Genomic DNA, 25,459 nt, shown 5'->3' with positions numbered 1-25,459 from the left:
TTTAAGCAAAGGTTTAAAACTAAACATTGTTTTTAGAGAACAACAGAAAAAGCAGTGAATCAGTATGTGCTAAGAGGCACACTCATTCATTCCCTTCTCACCACCTACCCACATTTTATACATAAGTAATTCAAAAATGTCATTATGTCAGAAACAATAGTCATTTAACAAAGCCTCTTACAAAATGAGTGCAAATGATGCTACCATTGTCATTATTTCACTGGCGTAGTTTCAGATAACTTACTTGAAGGAACAAAATGCCAGCTGTGAATGTTAATATCATGCTGCATTTCTTAAAGGTGCTGAACAACTATCTTTATTTTTGCACGTAGACCATGTGTCATGGTACAATTCCCCACTCTGATTCTTAGCGTCCAAAAGATGGGGTACCAGCATGAATTCCTCTAAGCTCAATTACCAGCTTAGAACCTGTAGCGCGGCCAACAACCAGGAATTCCAGTGCCTGGTACACTCTGGTCCCCCCAAAACCTTGCCCAGGGACCCCCAAGACCCAGACCCTCTGGATCTCAACACAAGGAAAGTAAACCCTTTCCCCCACCATTGCCTCTCCCAGGCTTCCCCTCCCTGGGTTACCCTGGAAGATCACTGTGATTCAAACTCCTTGAATCACAAAACAGAGAGGAAAATTCACCTTCCCCCTCCTTCTCTTTCCCCCTCCCAGACTCTCCCTGAGAGAAAGTAATCCTGGCACAGAGAGAAATCAGCCTCTCTCTCCCTCTTCCCTCCTTTCTCCCCACCAATTCCCTGGTGAATCCAGACCCAGTCCCCTGGGGTCTCACCAGAATAAAAAACCAATCAGGTTCTTAAACAAGAAACTTTTAATTAAAGAAAGAAAAAACAGTAAAAATTAGCTTTGTAAATTTAAAATGGAATAGGTACAGGGTCTTTCAGCTATAGACACTGGGAATACCCTCCCAGTCTAAGTATACAAGTACAAATTAGAATCTTTTCAGCAAAATACCAATTTGAACTCCTTTCAGCCAAATACACATTTGCAAATAAAGAAATCAAACATAAGCCTAACTCGCTTTATCTACCTCGTACTCACTATTCTGGATCTATAAGAAACTGTATCAGGGAGATTGGAGAGAAACCTGGTTGCACGTCTGGTCCCTCTGAGCCCTCAGAGTGAACAACAACCAAAACTAACAGCACAGCACAAAAACTTCCCTCCCTCAAGATTTGAAAGTATCCTGTCCTCTGATTGGTCCTCTGGTCAGGTGACAGCCAGGCTCACTGTTCTTGTTAACCCTTTCCGGCAAAGAGATATGAAGCACTTCTGTTCTATTAACTCTTACTTATCTGTTTATGACACCATGGCATTTAAAAATATTTTAATGTGGACATTATTTTTAAGACTTTCTTTTGAATCACTCTTGTATGGGCATCTTTCACTCCATTTTCTTACTGACTTCATACAACCTAAGAGTTTCTTCTTATAAAATTGTTTTTCAAAATGAGCTCAGGAGCTATAACAGCTATAACAGGTTCTCCATAATGCAAACTGTCTGTTCTATTTTTCTTGGGAAGACAAGTTGACTTATATAGATGACATTCACATTTGCCCTGCTCAGTAAAAGAATGAAAGAGAAGAAGTCTCCAGTTGTAAATGTGTCATCATTATTCACCCAAGGGTCATGGTGTCATTTTTCAAACATTGGTAAATGGGAGCAAAAGTAACCAAAGACTTTGAGATGCATCCTCAGCCACAAAGCGGCTTTGCACCATTCCAGCACCACAAAACAGCCCTAAAGACAGTTTACCTGTCTACTTGAGGAGTCACCAGTGTGAGATCCTTGGGTGGCATAGAGCCTTTGTAATGGTTTCTATGCTCCCACACACACACATACATACTTACACCCACATCACAATGAATGGAACATAGCCATGGGAAAGTGGGTCAGAGTGTCCTTACAAGTGCAGTGTACAGAACTGCAACCAGGTAGGGGACTGGCTCAGGACTGGGCCAGCTGAGAATCATCGAGTGTAAATGGCACCTTTGTACCTTCCCCCTTGATGCAACTCATTATTCTGACACGCACTACCACAGACAAAAATACACATATAGGCAAGGAGGGATCTGAGTTTCTCCTATCTGCTTTAGGCAAGGAACTAACACTTTGACAAAGGAAAATAATAATCATTTGAAATGGCATTAGATGTTACTGTTTGTTTAGATCTACTCAAAGGAGGCTTCTGCTTGGTGTTATTCAAAACAAATAAAGTAATAGCACCTGGAAATATTGCAAGGACTTCCATTTGTCAAAGGTCACCTTGTCGTCTTTGCTGGCATGGCTCTGTTGGGGCTCAGTCTTGTCATGTGATGAGCACTCTGGCCCTGTTCCAGCAAAGCCCATAAGCTTTGTGATTGGTACAACTGGAGTCTTGTAGTGTGGCCAGGAATCTGTTGACTAAAGGTGTTTATATGGAGAGGTGAGTGCATGTTTTTATTTGGTTGCCAACTGCTGAAGGAAAAAGACCTTAATAGGGCTGCATAATATCACATGTTGCCATGACATCAGGTTTTCTCAGATGCTAAGGCACCATTATTTTACTTCACTTGTCTGACACAACTAAAAAAACGGTGTAGATAATATGTTACAATTCTCAATGAAGACAAATGCAGTATTGAAAGAAACAGTCACTATCCACAAATGATGGGTATTGTGCCATTACCTAAGGGTAGAAATGGAGACAGGAGATAGCACTATTACACATGAATGAAGATCAGCCCATTAATGACAGTGATGATGATGAGAAGTGAACTACAGTGAGCTGTTCACCAGAAAATGTAAGGTCAGGTAAAGAAGCCCCAGTAGACTCTCTTAAAACTTGTAATTATGACATCTTTTCGCATGTATATTTTGGGTCAGGCTCACAGGGGATTGGAGGAGAGGGAAATTCCATCTGCGGTTGTGTGACCTGCCATGCAGGACTCACTAAAGGAGTTTAAAAAAGAAAGAAAGTCTTTAGCTGGGGGTAGAGTCTTCTGGGAGCCTCAGACATGGGTCACTAGAGAAGTAAAGGTTGAAATAACAAGGGTTTGGGATTTATTGTATTCAATCCTGGACCAGTGCCAGAAAAGTATCTTTAGACTGAGTAATAAATATGCCTATGCCATAGCTTTGCAGTCTGTGAGATAAGCAGAAAAGTATTTTACTGAACACCCACAGCTAGAATGTAATGTGTTGTGCTTCTTGAAAACACAGATTTCATATAGTATAAGCATTCATTATTACTACTGGTACATTGCAAATTATGAGACCTTAAAATCATGTCATTCTGATTACTAGCTTTTCTGCTTGAATTCTAACATAACTCCAGACATTATCTCAAGATTCATTAGAGACAGAAACCAGTTATTTATACCTCTTGAATACTTGGAAATCCAGCTCTCAAATAATGTATTGCATTGATCACCAGTAGTTTCAAGATTTGCAAGACATCTGTTGCTAAAACTGTAAGGGAAAGACTTTTAAAATTCACAGAACTAGATAGCTGCATTTAAGATGAAAATATATTGGTCCTGAACTATTGATCAGAAAGGAAACTAGTTTTCTAACTATAAAAGGGGATTAAAAGGTAACATTTGGGTAGAGTGGGAGAGAACTGTTGTTCAATTAAACAAGGAAATATTCATTCAATTATGGCATTATTTGGGAGCAGAGAGAATAAGGGTAAAGCTTGAAAAAAAATCAGAAAGTTCCCCAAAGATCCTCTCCTTCCATCATAATTTCTTCTTCTGAGGAGAAGAAAGGAACCTGAAAACAGTTGATCCACTGCCCGAGGGGCCGTATTAGCCTAAATAGGATGTCTAGCAGCACAAAATTCTGTGTAGGTGGCAGAAAACTTCTAAGAGGTGAGGCAGTGTCTTTATAGAGTATTTGCTGTCTTGCAAAGTCTTATAACTCTAGTGATATTGTTGACACATAGTGGAAACAGTGACTTAGCACTGCTGATGCAGTGCTCATGAATATCTTGACATAAATTCTGTATATTAACAGTTACTGTTTGTGCTGTTAAAGGGGGTCTTATGTTGCTATCTATTTGTTACCAGGAAGAGCCTCGTGTTATAATGAAGTTGTTACTAGTTCTTCTTTCTATCTCAATATTGAAACTATGTACAAATTGATGTCCAAAATCATATCCCAATTCCCTATGGATTTTCTCCAGGCTCACTAGTTGAAAACACTGTGACTGCATGGATGGGTACATACCACTGCTACTGCTGTTAGCAAAATGCCCCCTCCCCCATGAAATATTGGTCTTGGGTGGGATCTGTAAGAATAAAAGCAGTAATTAAACAATACATGATAGCAGTTATCCACTTTTCATTCTTAATACTGATTTACACAATTGTCCGGACTCCAAAAATAGACAGTTTGTATATGTAACATTGCATAATAGGTTATATACTGGTTTGTACTCCAGTTTACACATGCAAGAAATTCTTTGTGAAAAATACACAGAGATATTGACAGGTGGACATCACATATGATGTAAATCACAAATGATAACAGACATTTATTTACCTTTTTTACATTAGCAGCAATTTGCTGGTGTTGAAGGTATATTACAGCTCATGAAACCATGTCAGCCTGGACACATCTGCTAATCCTCACAGTTTAATGAAGCCAAGATAAGCATTAAACTCTGCAGTGATCAATGTAAAGTAGCAGAGCTATACAAGGAGCAGGCCAATCCTTGTAGCCTAATGTCTCTGAGAAGGGCTCATTAATATAGGTGGAAGGAATCTGACTGTTTACAAGACTTTTTAGCATGGATTTTGTGATTTAAAAAAAACTCTAAAACAATTCACAGACCAAAACAGTAATTACAAAAATGTTACAAAAGAAACAAAAACAAAAGTCATGATTATTTTTCAAACTAGAAAAGTGAGCTGCAAATACCATGAGAAAAGCACATCATGTCAGGGGCTATGTCAGTAATCTATGAAATTTCATAGATTATTTATCTGAACATCTGTAATGAGTAATTCTTCTATGATCATAACTGCTCTGTTAGTGGACTTGGAAGGATTAGATTTTTATTGGGAAATGCTGGTAAACATCAATTTCACCATGCAAGCACAACCGACAAAAAAATATTTCCACCAATAATAATCAAAATCTACTGATAGGCAAAACAAGAAAAATGCTCCTTCAGAATATATTAGAAATTTATTTACGGTATTTACTTTGTATGTTTTTAAATGTGATGTTAACAATTTGTGCTTTAAAAAATATAAGCTTTAACTTTTTGAGTCTCAACAGCTATTTTCTTTAATTATTGTCTGACTCCCCATTGGCTGATCCCACCATAATTTCCTATAACTGTGAAACTTTAAATAGATAAAAATTAAAAAAAAAGATTAAAACCAATAATTTTGTACAACTATGGAAATTTAAATTGATGCAAATCTAAAAAAAATGCTTTAAAATCAACATTGATATCTATCAAAATTTTCTAAAAAAAATCGAATTCTGCCAAGCCAATTAGCCAAGTGCTTTGTAGAAGAACACTTCCTCTAAGTGTCAAGTATTGGTCATTGCCAGAAGTAAATTACTAGATTAGACGATGAGATCTTCTGCAACAAATACTAGGTATTTAGGCATAAACTGTATGACAGTGCCTCCATGACATTTAGTATACATAAGAAGGTATTGTATTTCAAAATGTTACATTGGGAGAGGAGGGAGGAAGATGGCTTTGAAATTCAGAAATATCAAATTAAGCACCAAATGATGTGATAGATCAAAGAATTCTGAGTAATGATACTTGTGTTACGGTTCTTCATATTATTCTGTCTCTCTGTGTTAATGGGGAGTTATACTTCAGGGATGCATGCTAAGAGGCATATTCCCATCTTAATGTCCAATGATGTACAGGTTACACCCTTAAATTGTTCCAATTTGTTGTCCTACTGACCTGAAATACAAAACTATTAGAAAGGAGAAGGTTTAGCAGTACCCCTATTCTACTTCAATCAATGAAAGTAAAAGGCTTGTCTGGCTAACACATAGCTGGTCCTTGTCTGTAATCAGGGATTCTGGTTTTCAGTTTAAACCAAAATTTGTTTTTTAAAAAATTGCTATTAAAAAAAAACAGGAAATGACAAGGTCCCTTGAAAGGGTCATTCAGTGGAGTTAATTATTTTAACATACAACTACAGTCTATTGCATACAATATCATTAAATATATTTGCAGTGAAAAGTCATGATCCTAAAACACAGGTAGGTAACAAGGCTTCCTGGTTTTGATAACATTGTAATGAGAGAAAATACTTATAATAATTCCCCTGAATATCATATGCATGCACAAATTATTAGATTAGACTATCATATTATTTGATTATTACAAGGCTTCTGCACTAATCACACCAAACCACAATAAAACACCAATTAAAAAAACTCCAAAGCCTAAGCATGAGAAATCTGTGATTAAACAATATCATTTATAATAAATGGAAGTGTTGAAAGCCTTCTCAAACTGTGTTTTAATCATGTTTGTCTCTGTAAAGCCCTGAAGTTAATTAAATAGGTAAACCAGCTTATAACAAGGGAATTGCTCTTCTCCATAGGAGGCTTTGTCTCAATATGGTCTTAAGAGGTAAGAGGAGGGAATCAGTTATGGAGCAATAGTTCTTAATGGTTTGTAAGTTAAACTCCAGCTTGGTAAATTTCAATAGAATCTTCTTTCCTTAGTTCCAAGCTATTTTTCATAGGAATGCTGGAATTGGCTTATCAGAGGGGTTGCTGATATAGTTCAGTGTCCTATCTCCAACAGTGACCAGTGCCAGATACTTTAGAAGAAGTACAAAAACTCCATAATGGACTACTATAGCATAACCTAGCCATAGGGGTAGTTTCTTCCTTGCTCTAGTTAGTGGTTGGCTTATGCCGTGGGACATAAAGGTTTATAGCTCTTATTTTTGTCTTATCTAATATTAATGTGGATGTTCTCATTGATATATCTTTTTATAATCCTACTGAGCGCTTGGTTTGAATGCAATCTTGTGATAATGTGTTCCACTGTCTAACTAAGCATTCTGTAAGAGGAAGTATTTCCCTAAATGTGTTGCTTTTCAGTGTTATTGAATGATCCCTTGTCCTTGTTATGAGAAGCATAACTAGAAGCATGAGACCTACCTTCCTTATAACATGCATTATTTAATATACCTTTATCATGCCCTGATCATTTCAATCTCTTCTCACTCAGAATGACCTCACCATACCTTTAAGCAGGAAGGAAGTTGTCTGGCTGGCCAAAGTAGGGGAGGGAGAGGGAGAGGTCAGAAACTGCTGCAAATGGGGGAAAAGGGGTCAGCCTGGTGATGTGGACTCATCCCCTGAGAACTGGAAGGGTGGAAAGGTTTAAAACAGGCAGCCCAGTGTGGTGAAGCCCCCATTTACATGGAGCAGACTGAGGCAGTACCCAACCTCCCTCCCTTTTAGGTGATGAAATACCAGTTTCGGTCAAGACCTTCTGTGGGCATTGTGCTAGCTGCCCCTTTTTAGGGGAGCTGGGAAGGAATTTTTCCTCACCATCAGATTGGCCTAGGTGGAGTGTATGTGTATGTGGGGGGAGGGTTCACCTTCCCCACAGTGGGTTTGGGGAGGCCTCTGTTAAGTTGTGGCATAAAGAGAATTAGGCTGTATGTTGCAACTCATCATGTAAGTGTGGGGTGGATGTCCAGTGCAGTTACTCCACAGGGAAGGTACAGTGACCAGACGAAGGCCTTGGTAAAGGACTTAGAAAGGAGATGTTGGTTAGAGCAATGGAATGGGGTGGGAGGGGCTCTTATGACTGGTAAGGCAGGGAGTGCACCCCTCCTTTCTTAGCCCACCTTAACCTTCCTATGAGAGGAGTGGATAGCAAGGTCCCAGCAATGGGTTGGCTGGAGGACCTGGATGGAAAAAGAGTGGGGGCTGGGGGAAGCCCATTGGGGAGTTATTGAATGAACATGGGGTTACCTGCACTGTACACTTTTATTTGCCAGGTAGTTCCAGACATCTAATAATAAAGTTGCAGCCTGATTAAAACCATATCAAGTGTCTCCTGTCCTTTCGGTATAGCTGGACAATGACATGCAAAATCTTTCCAGGCTTTTCCATGTCACAGTCAAATAAGTATTGCATTAAAAGTAATATCTAAACTCTGCTAAAGATTGAGAGACATGCCCCACTGCAATGTGTAGATCCATGTGGTTAAAAATCAGTGTTCTCAAACTCTATTTACAATGCTACTTAGCCATCCACTTGGGACCTTCTGAAAATAACTGTATAGAACATTCTGATCAAATATGATACAAGTCTATCCAGTCAGAAAATCCATGCAAAACCAAGGCTTTCATTTTATGCCTTAACCTTGAATTAGGTTGCATCTAAAATTCTGTGTTTTCCATTCTGCACAATTAAAGTTCATTCCACAAAATACATTTACCTAGTTATTTCTAGCTTGTACGTTTTCTTCAGTGTTTAGAAATGGCCTAATGAGCCTGTATATTCACATACATACTGGAAACAAATTCAAGTGCTTTCAGAATAAGAATGATATGTAGCACTAAGGTGGGGGATTGCAACCAATAGGCTGTGATCTGCTGAGATGTCATGAGGCCTTGTAAAGTAGGAAATAAAGGCGGTGGCATTCTATCAGCCATCAGCACTAGCAGTAGACTGGGTCTCTCTCTCTATGGTGCCTCCTGCTGTCTTTAGGACAACAGGAGCTGTTGCAAAGACAGAGACATCATGCTGCTGCTAGTCCAGCCAACTGAGAAAAAAGAAAGGAGACCAAGGTAGGTTCCCTAGGTTGAAGAAGTTGAATATCTCCAGCTGTTGCCCATTGCATGCTGGGGAATGAGAAGATATTGCCTCTGCCTTCCTCCTCAGATTTTTGATAAACACATTATGAAAGGAGAGAAGCTCTTACACTAAAGTGAAGGGGGCTCATCTAGTAGCTAGCTAGGTTACACAGATGTAGGTGTGGTCGGTCATTAAACCTGCAAGAGACCAGAAGAAGATACAAAAGGGGATACTGGGCAGAGAAGAAAGTAATGAAGTTCTCTTCTTCTGCTTAGTTACCTTCTTTTCCTCAGTGCAGCCTCCAGATGGAGAGGAGGAGAGCACCTGCTGAGATGAGTTGGGGCTGAGGTGGGGAAAAGACTAGAGATGTGAGTGAGCAAATTTACTTACAGATCAAATGTACTCATGAGTGACTTGAGTGGGCTTTTGAAAAAAGTAATGTTTTCATGAGGAATGGGAATATGATTCTTTCAGCACCATCATCTCTCCTTTCACTTGGGGCCACATCTTGGGGGATCACCTCTGATTCTTCTATCTCCCTTGTCTACACTTTTATCCATGTTCCGATCCTGCTGCTTTTCCTTTTATAACATTTCTAACCTTTACTTTCTCCCTCCCCACATTAAAACACACAAAGAAGCACAAAGCACACAACAAAATTCCTCCCACTGATACCCTAACATAGAATCTGAACTCAGGCCTTAGACTTTGCCCATATAACATCAGACCGCAGTCCAATGCACATGTTTACAACAAAGGAATGTTAATGATTTGGTTGGTATTACGGTTTTAGTGTTAAGAGTGTGAGTTACAGGAATTTGGTGAGTGCAGTGTTTGTCTTTATATGCTGAAGAACAAGAGTTGCAGGTGGAGCTCCATGTTTGTGCAACTGGTTGCCACATATGGGTGTTAAGGTATTATGTTAAAAAAAGCTTTCCTTACATGGATATTTCCTTGCTGTCAAGTGATTGTGTCAGCAGGTCCTGCACTTAAGCATCCTGAACTATAATCAAAGGTTTGGAGGTTGGAACAACATTCGGTTCAAGGTGCTTTTTAGAAAGGGAAAGTGTTGTGAACCTGACAAATATATTTACAAAATAAAAATTAAAGTGACAATGAGACCTTGTGCAAAATATATCTCTTGCAGCTGTGCGGAAAGAAGCACTTAAGTGTTACTGTAGCCTGTGCTTAAAAAAAATGGAAAGTCCTTTTGAATATCTTTTTACTGCTTGACTGGTCTCATGTCATAGCATAGAGAAAAGTACCATAAACAATAAAAAAGCACTGAACATATTTATGTTGAGGGTTCCTTTCCCTCTTGTAATCTAGAATATTGTTTACCTCACAAATACTGATTTTCTCCCAAATCCCATTTGGAATGGGTTCATGATGCAGTGATCTCACCATGAAAGTTATCCTGGGTTTCAGCAGCTCCTCAGAATTCCTAAAAGTTGTGCTCAGCAAATTGTAGCTGGATGGTGAGGATAGCCCTGTGTTTAAAGCACTAGTTTGGTAGGCAAGAAAGCTGGTTTTCTATTCCCAGCTATGTTGCTGACTTTCCATGTGGACCAGGGCCAGTTGTTTAGTAATAATTTCTAACTTGGTTTTCCCATCTGTAAAATAAGGGTAATAGTACTTTCTAGTCATGCACAGATAATATGAGGCATAATTAATGTTTGTAAATTGCTGTAAGACCCTTGGTAGGAAAAGCTATGGAAATTCTGAGCGTTGTTATTTAAATCCGTGGTTCTCAAACTTGGACTGCTGCTTGTTCAGGAAAGCCCCTGGCGGGCTGGGCTGGTTTGTTTACCTGCTGCGTTTGCAGGTTCGGCCGATCGTGGCTCTCACTGGCCATGGTTCGCCGCTGCAGGCCAATGGGGGCTGCGGGAAGAACGGACAGCACAGCCCTCATCCTGTGCCACTTCCTGCAGCTCCTATTGGCCTGGAACGGCAAACCATGGCCAGTGGGAGCTGCGAATGGCCGAACCAGTGGATGTGGCAGTTAAACAAACTGGCCCGGCCCACCAGGGGCTTTCCCTGAACAAGCAACGGCCCAAGTTTGAGAACCGCTGATTTAAATAACCCTTAAGTATAGTCTACTCCCTCCCAATGTGATCTTTCATGCAAGAGTTTTTATTTCTCTGGATCTTCTTCTGGCTTGGTGGCCTGATTTTTAATTTGTTTGTTTTTCATCACAAGCATTGTAGACTCATAATGGCAGGTGAGCAAATGTCAGCTTATGTGAGAAGCATTTAAGGGTTCACCAACAAGGCAAACACTTCACTGCAACGCTAATAAAGAATGATAGTGGAAGTGTTACTGAAATTCCTGACATCTATTAATAACTTATCGGCCATAAAAATATCTTTTGCATATAGCTTTGAAGTTTTTCTCTTCTAGCCATGTGTCACTCCTCTCTTCAAACTGCGAGCAGGGTCATTATTTTTAAACAACAATTTTTCAGACATACTTATCCTTAATATATACATTATAAAAAACATATTCTTATCAGGGTGGTATGTTCTACAATTCTGCATAGAGATACAAGACTCTTCTTTTGGTCCATACAGGAATTAGTACCCTGCATGTTGCTGCTAACTCTGATGATTTATTATGGAAGATGCGGCTTATAAATTTCAGCTGGCTACCAGAGAGGTGGGTGTGAACCTTTTCTCTGGTCAGAAGGAACTAAAGGCAGAAAGAGATTGGTGCTGCAGGAAACCACAGGGCCAACTGATGTTGCTGGGAAAACTCAGGGTGAGGTCCTGCTGTTGTTGTTTGATTTACCAATAAAACCAATGCCCCGAAAGTAGGGTGGGCATGACACCTGCTCACAATTAACATTTGTCATCTTCTGTACCAAAATTAGCATGTCTGGTGAATAGAATTTTCTAGTAAACAAATATGAGTGTTTTAAAATGTCAGGAAAGAGTTGTGATTTCAAAACCCGAGGTACATGATTTAAAATCCTGTGCAGTGTGTTTTCTGAGCTTCTTTAAAGTGTTGAGAGTTAAAGTGACTCATTACATTTCTGGTAAAGCTTCAGGCCTTCACAGATCCCTGAGCAGGCAAAAGGGAGGCAAAAGGGAGGCAACCAAAGCCATTTTCTAACCTGGCACAGATTAGGTTGGCCCTGACTTTCTACTGAGTTACACTTTGACTGCAATAGCCCCTATGAGCCATTGCAGAATTACCTGGACATAAGAATGCCTTGGCCCATCCCCCTTATGCACTCGACATACCTCCCCCCTCATCCCCACACACACACACTAGTCCATGCCAGCTCTGACTTGTCCCTTGGGCCTACTGTGGGGAGCGAGGCACAAAGCTGACTCTGTGACATCCTTGGAGGATCTCTTGTGCCAATGATATTTGGTTGCCTTTTATGCTGGCACTGCAGGGCAATAGTGAATCATAGTCTTGATGAGCAAAATGTCTTTCTTCTTGCTTAGAATCCTAGAATATCAGGGTTGGAAGGGACATCAGGAGGTCATCTAGTCCAACCCCCTGCTCAAAGAAGGACCAATCCCCAACTAAATCATCTCAGCCAGGGCTTTGTCAAGCCTGACCTTCAAAATCTCTAAGGAAGGAAATTCTACCAACTCTCTAGGTAACCCATTCCAGTGCTTCACCCTCCTAGTGAAAAAGTTTTTCCTAATATCCAACCTAAACCTTCCACACTGCAACTTGAGACCATTACTTCTTGTTCTGTCATCTCCTACCACTGAGAACAGTCTAGATCCATCCTCTTTGGAACCCCTTTTCAGGTAATTGAAAGCAGCTATCAAATCTCCCCTGATTCTTCTCTTCTGCAGACTAAAAAATCCCAGTTCCCTCAGCCTCTCCTCATAAGTCATATGCTCCAGCCCCCTAATCATTTTTGTTGCCCTCCGCTGGACTCTTTCCAATTTTTCCACATCCTTCTTGTAGTGTGGGGCCCAAAACTGGACACAGTACTCCAGAGGAGGCCTCACCAATGTCAAATAGAGGGGAATGATCATGTCCCTCATTCTGCTGGCAATGCCCCATCTTATACAGCCCAAAATGCCGTTAGCCTTCTTAGCAACAAAGGCACACTGTTGACTCATATCCAGCTTCTCGTCCACTGTAACCCCTTCTGTCCTAAGTGCAGGACTCTGCACTCGTCCTTACTGAACCTCATCAGATTTCTTTTGGCCCAACCCTCTAATTTGTCTAGGTCCCTCTGCATCCTATCCCTACCCTTCAGCGTATCTACCCACTCCTCCCAGGTTAGTGTCATCTTAATAAAACAGTAGCCCAGAGAGCATAGAGAGGAGAAGCAATGAAACACCTACTAACTCCATATGTAATACGTGAGTAGCTGGGGATCTACCACAGGACATCATGACTTTGTGCTCTGTGAGATGGTATGTACGCTCAGCAAGTGGCACAGCACTGGCCAACCTGCATTGACAACCCAATATGTTAGATGTAACAGCACAGGTCTGCCACTTTACAAGTAGAGGTAAGGGAACCTGGAGGGGTTTTGTGTGTACTGCAGAGTTCAGTGAGCCTGAGACTGAACGCTATCTTTTCCCTGGCAGTGGAATACACTCTTCATCAAACAGGGGAATGCAGAGAGTGGGTGGCTTCTCTCCAGCCTTATTTGCTCTGAGATTTTGTGCTGCAATATAATGAAGTTGTAGGGCAAACATCAAGTAAGCTTAAGCTTTCCTTGTTCGGGTTCAGCAGACTTAAACATGTCTTGATCATGTGTGGTTAGATTCCCATGCAAACCATTTCCCCCAGCTCTGGTTACAATGCTGTGGTCCTACAGTTTCTAAGACAACTCTCCATTGAGGGAACTGCAAAATCCTGTTCATAAGCATACAGCTGTAGTTTTGATGCATCTGAAGAAGTGGGTTTCTTACCCACAAAAGCTTATGCCCAAATAAATCTGTTAGTTTTTAAGATGTCACCAGACTCCTCGTTGTTTTTATAGCTGTACTTTTGGACTGTCTCCCTCTGTGGAGAGGAGCCCCTGCAGACACTTTTACAGCATGGTGATATTCAGATATGGGCTCTTCCAATCCAGAGGGAAGAAACTTTCTAAGCTGGAACTTTGGCTGCAGGAAATACAGAATATTATCACACACCTGGTATGTTTAACAGCAGCCAGTGGGTTAGGAACAAAGGATCAAATCTTGAAGCACAGGCCTCTCTGTTAAATCATGCATTTCTGTCATGCAGTGGGATCGGGAGGGGAACTACCAAGAACCCAGCCAAGGGATCCTTATGCCACAAAAAGTGACTTATTTATTACGCTGGAATGTGGAAGGGAGAAAGTAGATTTATTCCCTACAAATGAATGCATAGTTAATGGGCCTCTGCACAACAGACACCAAACATCCTTCATGGAGGAGGAGCCTGCGCACGCCTCTCATCAGCCTCAGCAATTATCATGGTCAGGTCACCTATACTAGATACCTGGCCCTGCAACATCGGTTGCTGCTGAGGATTCCTTCCCTGAGCCTTACTTTGAGGTAGCACAGTTTCAAGCAGACAAAGCTCTTGGTAATAAGAGTAAAAATGAGAACATAGAGTTCAGATGAAAATATTATAGTACAGATCAGAAAGTAGAGGTGAGAATGGAGTTTTACCGAAAGTTTGCCACTTGCAGACAAAGCCCTATCACTTGGCTCTGCTTCCAAACATCCAAATCCCTGCCAATCTGAACTGTAATTCAACAGACTACTTTATACCCCTAACAGCACAACAGCTGTGTTAGCATCAGTGTTTCAGAAAGTGATTCTGGTCAATCAGCATCATTAGAGAAAATGAATATAAAGTGTGGTGCAATCTATTCTGTTCTACCTTGGCTGCAAGTGCATAGTGGTCATTAGCACTTCTGGGAGTTACACATGCACACTGAGAGGAGAATATACTCCCAGTCAATTGGTTTTCTGCTTCTTCCTTCCAAAGGCTGAATTTATTCTCTTTAGGTTTATAAATACAGCTGGATCATAATTAACTTTAATTAAAAAACAGAAAAGAAACAAGCTTCTGAGTCAGACATCTCAGACCATCCAGGACAATTAGATCTTGATTAAAAATACTGCTCTGAAATTGAAAAACGAATTGATTAAGTCATTCAATCCAGCATAATGTGAACAGGAAAAATATCATGTTGGTTGGTCGTTCATGGTCTCAGATCTGCTTTGGGTTGTTTGGGTCTGCTTTGATCTCAGAGGTATGCAACGCAGGATGCAGACCATTGGCCAGTTATTTCAATTGTGTGGTAATGCAAGCCACTCATAATATCCTGTTTGTCAGTCTTTTTTTTCCAAATATAGGAAGAGGATAATTTGATAGGATGCACATTCAGATACTTTTTGTCACATGATCATTTTCTAAAAATTCTTAAACTACTCACAAAGAACATACTTGCCTGGCTTACATGCTTTGACCTGGTGAAAGTAGCAGTTCAGAATATAATTCTAAAAGAATCAGACAGGCTTACATCTAAGAATGATAATGCTTAACCCTTCCAAAACCACAAGTGTGTGTTCAAGTAGCAGATTAGGAAAACAGTATGTGTGGACAAGAGTGAGCATAATGTAATGGGGCATCTGATTTCCCCATGCTCAATTGTTTAATGTGATATTGTTGTTAGTGTTGGTAGGGCAATTGTCACTAACCAAAAGATTTGTTTAAGTTATCCATTACTAATAGGGAGAGACTGACAGTCACAAAAATAAGCAAATGCCTTTTATCTCCAAATTATGCCTTGGAGGAAGTCTACAATTTAGGGAAGAGGAGGAGCAGAATGAGAGGGAGGAAATACATGACTCTTTTGTCTAATCACAAACAGAAGAGATCAAGAGTTAAAAAGCGTATTGCCCTTGGCATACTTTTTCTAATTTTAGGTTCTTGTTTTTTGGTTCAGTGAACTGGATCACTTTTAATGGTTCGCTTAGTTGTGACTACCATAGAAATTACAGTATGGTAAATGTGTATTTGAATGTACTGTAGTTACCTGAACAATAGCACTATTTTTGTGCTATCCAGTAGAAAAAACAATAAATACGTATATACGTACACACACCTGGTATCAGTCACAACAGCTACGTTGTCAGTTGTCAATTTTGTGGTTATTATTTGGCTTACATGGAAGAATGGGGTTCATTTATTCTGACTTCTCATTATTTGAAAACAGCCATGCACGAGGTCATTCTATTCAAAGGTCAAAGAATACTAAGATCTGGAGCAATGCTATCCAACCAGGTAGCAAATATAATGACAGCATCCTAGCTGGCAGCAGCTGAGTTGAATGAAGATTATTACTCACCTCAGATGAATTAATCAGATAGAAAAAGTAAATGCACATATTCTGCTTGGTTCTTCAGAGAAAAATAAAGAATTTCTGGACTTCAGTTAATATCCATTTTGAAAAAATTTAAACTTCAGAAATTAGTGACCACGGCAAAGAAATTTACTGATATTTCTGATGCAGCCATTCAGAATGTATATAACAATGCATGCACTGACTTCTTATTTCAGTGAATCTTAAAAATGTTTAAGTATATTATCTCTCAAGATAAATATTTGCCTTGATCTTGGTCAAATTGTACCTCTCAAATTAATATGTTTTTGCAGTGGAAGTTAGTGTCAGCATGTTGCTCTGTGTATGATTTTTAACAATTGTGTTTTTGTTTCAAAATCTTATTAGCAGTCTTTGTTTCCTGAAGCATACCATTGTGTTGTATCTTCTATTTCATCTTACAGAGTTGTTTTCATCAGTGGTCATTCTACCCGTGTCCATGTCTACCTAGGAACTTAAAATTTAGGGCCTACATTTTCATATGTGAGTATCTAAATAAGTGTTGACTTTATTGAGAGTGAGGGTCTTTGGCACTTCTGAAAATCAGTTTAAGTCCTTAAGTTTAGGCAGTTCTTGAGTGCTGTAGCTATCTCTGCTGTGCATACTACACTGATTTGCAAGAATTTTAAAGTTAAAAATTGCAACTATCATACTCCAGCAGTAGCATGCCCAGGAGGACTCTGGGAGCACAGCTGCAGTGCAGCTGCACTGCTGGAGTGAGAGGGGGCTTCTGAGGGCTAGAGTTGGTGTGGAGGTACAGGATCTACACCATGGATGGCCCTATCCTTCCATCATCCTGCAGGATCAGCCAGGTTTGGGGGTAGGTCCCAGCACGCCCAAAGGAACAGAACTCTGCAAGTGATCTTCATGGAGATTTCCTCACAGAGTTCCATCCTATGAATTTTAATATTGGAGGGAGTGGTCTAGGCTAATGTATTTACTAAGGCAAATCCAGTATATACTTGATGTCAGAGTTTAGTACTGGCATAAGTAGGTACAGCCTTATTCTCTTCAGTTATGTTTCATTTTATGCTGGCTATCACCCAGAGAATCTGGCTTTTGAAATTAGAGGGTACAAATGATGATAATCTAGGAAGTATTGCAAAGAAAGAGACTAGCACAATATATCAGGGAGGTTAGGAACATGGACTTGAATTAACAAAATAAGATTCAGATTGGGAAAATGCAAGTTAATACATTAGGCCCAAAATAAGTATAGTTACTATGCGGGAGACATTTGGAAAATAGTAAAGCCAAAAATGTACAATCATCCACAGAACCCTCATGATAAAATCAGTCTTCCAATCCCGAAACTACAACTGGTGCAATCACAGCCATTTTCCATGCCCTCTCCCAGGACATAATTTCCAGCTCACGCTCCCATGAGTCTGTTCCTAGACACTTTCTGCCTTTGTTCCAGGGCTACGCTTTCCAGGACATCCAACTGAGAGCTCTTCTTTCCTGCAACTCTTGGATGGTAGGTAGCCCCAAGTCAGGTATCCCATGACTGAGACATCCACTCACTCAGCCAGGCAGCCCTACCTGTGAATCGTGTGAATTCTGTCCCTGCCCAGGGAACATCCCCCCTGGATCAACTCTTGATCTGGGCTCAGTTTGGTGTAGCCCTCCATCCAGGCCTGCTTCCTGCCTGTGAGTCCTATCCTTCCAGCATCAACCCTCCTGAGTTGGGCTCAGCTTCTCCTACCCAGGCTGGTTCTTCCCCTTGTTTTTCAGGGTCTCTTCACAAGCTCTCCTGTAACTCAGCAGGGCTTCCCAGCCTGGCCACTCCTCCAAATCAACCTTTTGTTCTTCCTAACAGCTCTCCTCTCAGCTTCTGGGTCTTTCCTTTCCTCCTCAGGCAGCTCTCACCTGGCCTCCTCTGTCTATCTCACTCAGTCTATTGTGAGGCAACTCTATCCTGTCCATCTCCTTGTTCTCCCATTATAAGGTCTTGTTGCCTTCTTGTAACCCCAACTGGGAGGCAGTTTATAAATCACAGGTAAACTGAACCCTGCTTCCTTTTAAAGGAGTCAGTCACCCTATGACAGCTTGCAAACACAGCTGACTGAAATTTTTCATTCATAAAGTTTTTCTGTGAGGAAAACATGGTTTCATTGAAACCAAAGAATTAAGCAAATTGTCAGTTCCAGTGGAAATTGTTTATTTGTTGTGGAAAGAAATGTAAATTTTCATTTCAAATTGATGTTTTGAAACAAAACAACAATTTTTATTTTGTTGTCACACAAAATGTCATTTAGGTTTTTAAAACTTAAAAAGAAATGACATAAAATGTTACCATTTTATACTAAAATGTTAATTGACTTAACTATTTTTGTTTAGTTATGATCAAAAGTGACACCTTTCCAACTTGAAACTTTTTAGAATTTTTCATTCCATGACATTTTCCAATTTGGACCAGAAACTAATTTCAAAGTGTCAAAATTTCCCACTGGATGAAAATTCAGTTTTCTAAAAATCTCGGAATGCAGTGCGAAATGCTGCAAAAACAAGGCCTAACATGATTTTGTACTTCATATCACAAATCCGAGAGTATGTTTTTGATGCAATTCTGTCTAACAACGCAGGTATTTATATGGTTCTCATCACTACAGCATCTAAGCACTTACCATCATTAATGCAGTTACCCTCACATCTCACCTGGGAGAAAAGGAAGTATCTTTAATTCCCAGTTTACCACCTACTGAACTGAGTCAGGGAGAATAAATGATTTGCCCAAAGTCACACAGGAAATCTGTCCTGAGCCAGAAATTGTACTCTTATCTCGACTGATCCATGAATGACAAGTCAGTGAATTATAGAACAATGCCTTAACCACAAGATCCAAGACCATCCTTTCTCCCACATTCAACCAAGAAGAATTCTGCATTCAGTTTATGGCACTTGGATACATTTAGCAAGATATAAGATGGAGAAAATTCAGTGAATTAAAATTAAAATGATTAAGAAGTTGGGGGATTAATTTGAGGAAACATTTTTAAAGGGCCAAATTCTGTGCTGACTTACAATTTAGGGAACTACAAGGAAGTCAGTGGGTTTGCAGAAGTATGAGTCAGAGCAGAAATTAGTATAGTTGGCCCAATATCAACTAAGAGAAGATAACAAAGGTGTAAATGCTAAAAAGGAAGAGGAATTGCTCTGTCATATTTATTATGTTCAGCCTTATCATGCCAAGTTCTTGGTGCAGACAGGCCTCATTCTGAAAAACTTTCCTCATTAAGTCATCCTAAAACATTTACAGAGCATCTGAATAATTTATATCATTTATGGTGTGATTGGTAGGGAGCCATTAACTCTCTAAGAAAGCCACTAGAAGGGAAGCTCTGCAACATAAGGTACATGGCAATTGAGTGAGTTAAAGAAAGAAAAATACAAGAAATGCTTAATGGACTTTCTGAATGTGATAAAACTGAACAAGGTGATGGTTCCAAACATCAAATTCTAAAAATACTCTAGAGTAGGGTGAGCCAATGTGCTAGGACTTTTTAAAGGTTTTCTGGAGGTCACTCTTCAAAAAAGCCAAACCTTTCAATTACACTAGACAGAGAGAAAATATTTCCTCAGAATTTGCAGTGTTTCCTATATAAGGAATTACAGGAAATACTGAAAATACTGAGGTAAATTGAACTAGATCTCAAGGGCAAAAGTGCAACGTTTTCAAAGGTAACCACTGTGTGTTTTGTGTCCAGGAATTACCTTGGGGTATTAGCTCACTGTAGACGGATAATAGCACAAGTAGGGAACAATCCCACCACATATGCAGACTGTGGCAAATAAACTGCTGGGCTTGTGGGTATGGAAATCAAGGAGGCTGGAGAAATAGTGCTGTTTGGTGAGGAATAGGGCAGAATTGAAATAAGAGAAAATAGACTTGTAGTGGAGGAAGCCTATAGGACCTCTTCCATTACTTTTTTTTTTTCACCACAATGTGACTGCCATGAATTAGTTTGTATGGGTCTGGAGAAGAAGTGAGTCTTTTAGAAGGATTTGAACCAGCAGAGGGAAAGGGCCAGAGACTGTTCCATCTATTGGGGAACTTGGAAAAAGGCACAAAGATTGATTTCAAAGCATTACATGGAGTTTTTAACTACATCAGTCACTTTACTAGGATTACATAGGCAAAATGATGCATAATACTTTGGAAATGAAGGGACTGATGTTACCCTCTTGTAGGAATTTTGCCTTTTTTTAACCTAGCATTACATTGTGATTGCTTTCTTTTTCTCATTGAGCACTGTGTAATGCAGTGGCATGGGAGTCATAGAATTATACATTAGAGTGGTAGCCATGTTAGTCTGTATCCACAAAAACAACGAGGAGTCACGCGGCACCTTAAAGACCAACAGATTTATTTTGGCATAAGCTTTCATGGGTAAAAAATACACTGAAAGCTTATACCCAAATAAATCTGTTAGTCTTTAAGGTGCCACTGGACTCCTTGTTTTTATAGAATCATAGAAGAATTAGGGTTGGAAGGGACCTCAGGAGGTCATCTAGTCCAACCCCCTGGTCAAAGCAGGACTGACCTCAACTAAATCATCCTAGCCAGATGAGTCAATAGAGGGTAATGCAAGTTAGGCAGCTATCAAGTATGCTGCTGTTGCTACTCGCGTGATTCTAGCTGAGCAAGATGGAATTAAAATAATCCATCTAGCTCAGCAACTGTGTGGATGCAATTTATAGCAGCACTACATAAGTGGCAGGAAGGCCAACTCAGGAGTTCTTTTATTATGTTGCCCTCAGTGCCTTATGCACATGAGCACAGGATTTGCTCAATCGGAAATGCTGATCCTTGGGGCTTCATGTCCCACAATGCAATGTCTCTGGCAGCACATTCCAGGTGTTTGTGCGTTCCTAATATGATTACTAAGGTATTTGTACATGAAAACAAGCTGCACCTTTAAAGATGGTAACAAACAATCACAATGCCAATTACAACTACGTTTCTGAAGAAATTATAGTGGCTTGATAATTAATATATGTCAGCCTGTGGCCCATGCTTTCCAGGTTACCTGGAATATGGAGGGGTTTGCACTATACTTTGCAGAATGCCTCAATACTGCTGCTGAACATTCCTACAAGGGTGTGGCCTGCAATTTCAAATGCATGTACTTTGCCTCTAATTTAAATGCCTGGTTTACTAACTTTATACCAGGCTACTAACCCCACCATATCTCACCCTACTGACATATCCAGTTTGGCCACTCTACACTGCGGGCGGCGGGCATGACTAGGCTCATACGCACTGGGCAGCAGGTGAGCCTCCAATGAATGCTAAGTAGCAATGCTCAGAATCTCTGAAATTCTCTGCATACTGCCCAGGACAAAGCCCTATATCCTTTCTACAATTCTTTAAATATTTAATTCCTCTGCACATAGGGTCTTCTAAGCCCTCCATGCATAGGGCCATCCTTAGCACACTGATATTAATGGAAATGCTCCCATAGACCACTATGGGTTTTCAGTCAGACCCATAAGGCTGAAGCTGTTCATATGCAAAAACAAATGAAATTGGCATGCCCTGTTAGAAGTGTGAAAAGGCGACCAACAGCAAAGAAACAAAGTAGCTTTGATAATATGTGCAAAGGGGCCCACTCTAGAGAATTAGCCAACGCGTCTACTAAAAGTACTGAAGAGTTAGACAGATATGATGTGTCCTTACCTGTTCTGTCATTCAGACAACTGTGAGTACTTCCTGAGTGCAGATGTTCACTTTGCAGTATATTGTTCAGCCGCTAGATATGTCAGTGTGCTTTACAGTGTTCTAGATACAGTGTGGAGACAAAGCTGGAACTCATGCTATGTTGAAGCCTGTTTGTTTGTGTTTGTAGTTGTAGATGTTTTCTGTAATAATAATCTCCTATTTAAGAAGAACTGTGATTCCATATGTGAGTCTTATCAGTCATTCTGTTTCTATTCTCTTTTAGGTCTCCTATGTAAAAGCTATTGACATCTGGATGGCTGTATGCCTTCTCTTTGTGTTTGCTGCATTACTGGAATATGCAGCAGTCAACTTTGTTTCAAGGCAGCACAAGGAGTTTCTGAGGCTTAGAAGAAGACAAAAGAGACAAAACAAGGTACTGCTACTTTAAACTCACATTCTAAAGCTTACTTTCCAGTGACTGATTACTCCTTGATAAAAGGAGTTGAAAATTTGCAACAGGTTCCATCTGCAGTTCATTATCCTTACAAATAGGCGTCAGTGGACTGGTCATTGCTCCTGTGTGTCTCATTCTCCAACCTGACTTCCTGAGGCAATTGTGACTTCATGTGTTAAATGACAGATATATTAGGCTGTAGATATTTTTAATCTTCAATTTTTGCACTACCATGATGCAACTTCATTGGTAGGCAGGAAACTGGGAGTGCTATTGTAAACAGGGCAGCATTTTTTGTTTTGTTTTACCTATGTGCCTTCTGTACTTGCTGAGGCCAGAACCTTCCTGAGACTTGTCTAATGCTCCACTGTACTGCTACTAGCTTAAAAAAGAAATCTAGTGTAGGAAAGGTCACTCTTCTGCTTCAGTTGTACTGGTTTGAATGAGGAATGATTTCACTGAATTCAGTGGAGTTATGTGTGAAACTGGTAAGAGGGAGATCAGGACCAGGGATTAAGCTTTCTTGTCCAGATTCTACTACTTTGCAATTTGTTGACCTATACAGACCTGAAATTGCTTAAAAACACAAACAAACAAAAAACAAACCAAAGGATCAAGTCATCCCACAACATTAACCTGAAACTTAGATCAGAAACTTGTTTTATCCTGAATACCAATCTCTGAGCATTTCCTATTTATTCAGGAAAGATATTTCTGTTTCCGGAAGTTTTATTGTAATATAAGAGACTGAAATACTTGGAAATAGGCATTACATTCAATTTTAGGACAGCAGAGCTCATTCCCACAATTATAAGAACTTTGCATTATCCAGCTTCTTTATTTATATCTAAAGCTGTCTCCTGTGCAGCTGGAAGCATGCTTCCTGGCTTGGGTAGACAAACTCACACTAGCTCTGCTGGAGCTTGTGCACTAAAAATAGCAGGGTAGCTGCCTGAGTGCAAGTCCACCCTGCCTGACTAGCCTGAGCATCCATCCATGCTACCCTGGCTACACTGCTATATTTAGTGCTCTAGCTTCAGCACACTCCCAGCTGCACTTTAGACGTACCCTTAGTCATCACAGTGGGAACATTCAAGTTTAACCCTGTGTTTGAGTTTATAGTAGGTTGTATAAATGTATCAGGCAGGAAAGGGCCTGACAACAATGGCACAGAAACATTTGTGTTTGGACAGTTTTGTTTAACAAATGATCTGTAGTTAAGGTGTCACTGTGTTACTTAAGGGATGGTCTTGGAAGGAATCCAGTCTTGTCCTCTGATCTGCTGTTATTGTCAGGTGAATAGAGATTCCCATTAAGATTCAGTTACCCCAATAGGTATGTGTAAGATACATTTCCAAATCTGCAGGCATGTATGCCAGAATTGCTGCCACTGGAGGAGTTTATTTCCAAGAGTAATGTGGTGGCAGCTGAAGCTGTTTTATTTGTATTGTAATTCCAGTTTGAGAAATACTGACTTCTCTGGAGGGGAATGAGTTGTTAACAGGTTAAAATTAGCAAGCGACAGTACTATAACTACATAGGCCTAAAAGTGTGTGTATTTAATAGCACTAGCAATAGTAATACAGTAGTTGTGCTGCTCTTCTTTCTTCACACAATAAACAGCCAACCTGTGGAACTCCTTGCCGAGGATGTTGTGAAGGCCAAGACTATAAGAGGGTTCAAAAAAGAAGATGATATGTTCATGGAGTTTCAACTGCTATTAGCAAGGATGGGCAGGGATGGTGTCCCAGCCTCTGTTTGCCAGAAACTAGGAATGGGCAACAGGGGATAGATCACTTGATGATTACCTGTTCTGTTCATTCCCTTTGAAGCACCTGGCATTGACCACTGTCAGAAGACAGGATACTGGGCTAGATGGACCTTTGGTCTGAGCCAGTATGACCAGACTTATGTTTTTATGGTCTAGGATCACTTGCTGTGAAGACCTGTCTTTACTCTTTGCTAATTTGATTCTTGTAAATAAATCAAATGTGAAAGATACAGGATTTTTTTTTGTAATAAAATAATGTCAAATGAGACAAGGGCAGTTATCCATTTGGGTTGATTTTGCTTGACTTTCCTAGGAACCCTGATGCTAGTGTTTCACAATGAGGAATAAAATTTCTAAGACATCCTTTTTATTTTATTATTTCCACTGTTATTTGTTTGTTTGACTTTCTCGATGTATTTCCTTTTGAACTGATCTATGTGGTTTTGCATGGTGGTCTTTCTCTCACTGTGCCTGCCTTTCTTTCTTTCTTTCTCACTATTGTGCTATTTCCAATCTCACGGCTGCTATCTGTTCTGACAATCTGGGGACTGGCACAGACTCTGACTGTGGGGAATAAAAGTGTCCAGTCAGTGCGGCACATGAATGGTTTGCAAAGTAAAGAGTCGTCAACATATAGGAAAGTGAATCAGATTTACAATTCAAACTCAAGGATAAAACCATAGAGAGAAAGAGGGAGCAAGACGGACACTTGGTGTGAAAACAGTGTCATAAACCAGCAGCGCAGCCTGTTTTCATGGCATCACATGTAACCTCTTGTGTTCTCTTTACTAAATGCCACAGTGAAATATATAGTACTATCCCCAGCATGAAATCTGGTTCATGCTATACATTTTCACTTCTCATGCCCCCTCCTCCCCGCCCCACCACTACATTCATGGTACTGTCATCACAAATTTTCTCAGGAAAAGTGCATGTTCATTGTGTAGCCTGGTTCCCCTGTAAATGTACTTACTGTATAGTGAGTGGAGACAAGAGAGTAGACAGTGCCTGCAGACAGAAAAAGTCTCTTTTAGCTCATCTTTCAAATGAATGTATTCCAACAAAACTAGGTTTGTGTAGCGAAATGCACTTTGACAAGACATTCATTCCTAAACCTGAAACCCTACAGTGTTCCTTCTCAGTATGCTCTGACTCTTGTGTATGGGGGTGTGAACACCCATGAATTAAAAAGAAACTGGTTTACTGATTTTTTTTTATTATTATTAATTCTTTTGTGAGGAGCAGTTGGTCTGAAACCTTTTATATTTACCATATACACCACCCAGAGTGAGTGTTATTTTAGCAGTTTAGTTTTTCATTATTGTACTGGCAGCTGATAGACCCAGATTACGGGTGAGAAGTGAGGGTAATAATTTCAGCGCTAGAGGGAGAAATAATTTTAGGGATA

General features: G+C 40.0%; 1 protein-coding gene across 7 annotated transcripts in view; it reads left to right on the top strand.

The window, feature by feature from the left end:
* Positions 1 to 25,459, top strand: part of GLRA2 (glycine receptor alpha 2) — a 166,529-nt gene that overhangs the window by 101,606 nt on the left and 39,464 nt on the right. For all 7 annotated transcript variants that reach the window (XM_050964230.1, XM_050964221.1, XM_050964210.1 and 4 more), the window contains one exon: positions 22,110 to 22,259. In XM_050964230.1, coding sequence (XP_050820187.1) covers positions 22,110 to 22,259 — 150 coding nt within the window. The remainder of the gene's footprint in view (positions 1 to 22,109; positions 22,260 to 25,459) is intronic.

The sequence above is a fragment of the Gopherus flavomarginatus genome, chromosome 1 (assembly GCF_025201925.1).
Source record: "Gopherus flavomarginatus isolate rGopFla2 chromosome 1, rGopFla2.mat.asm, whole genome shotgun sequence".
Taxonomy (NCBI): Eukaryota; Metazoa; Chordata; order Testudines; family Testudinidae; genus Gopherus; species Gopherus flavomarginatus.
Note: the sequence above shows the minus strand (reverse complement) of the source record. Positions and strands in the feature narration are given on the sequence as shown.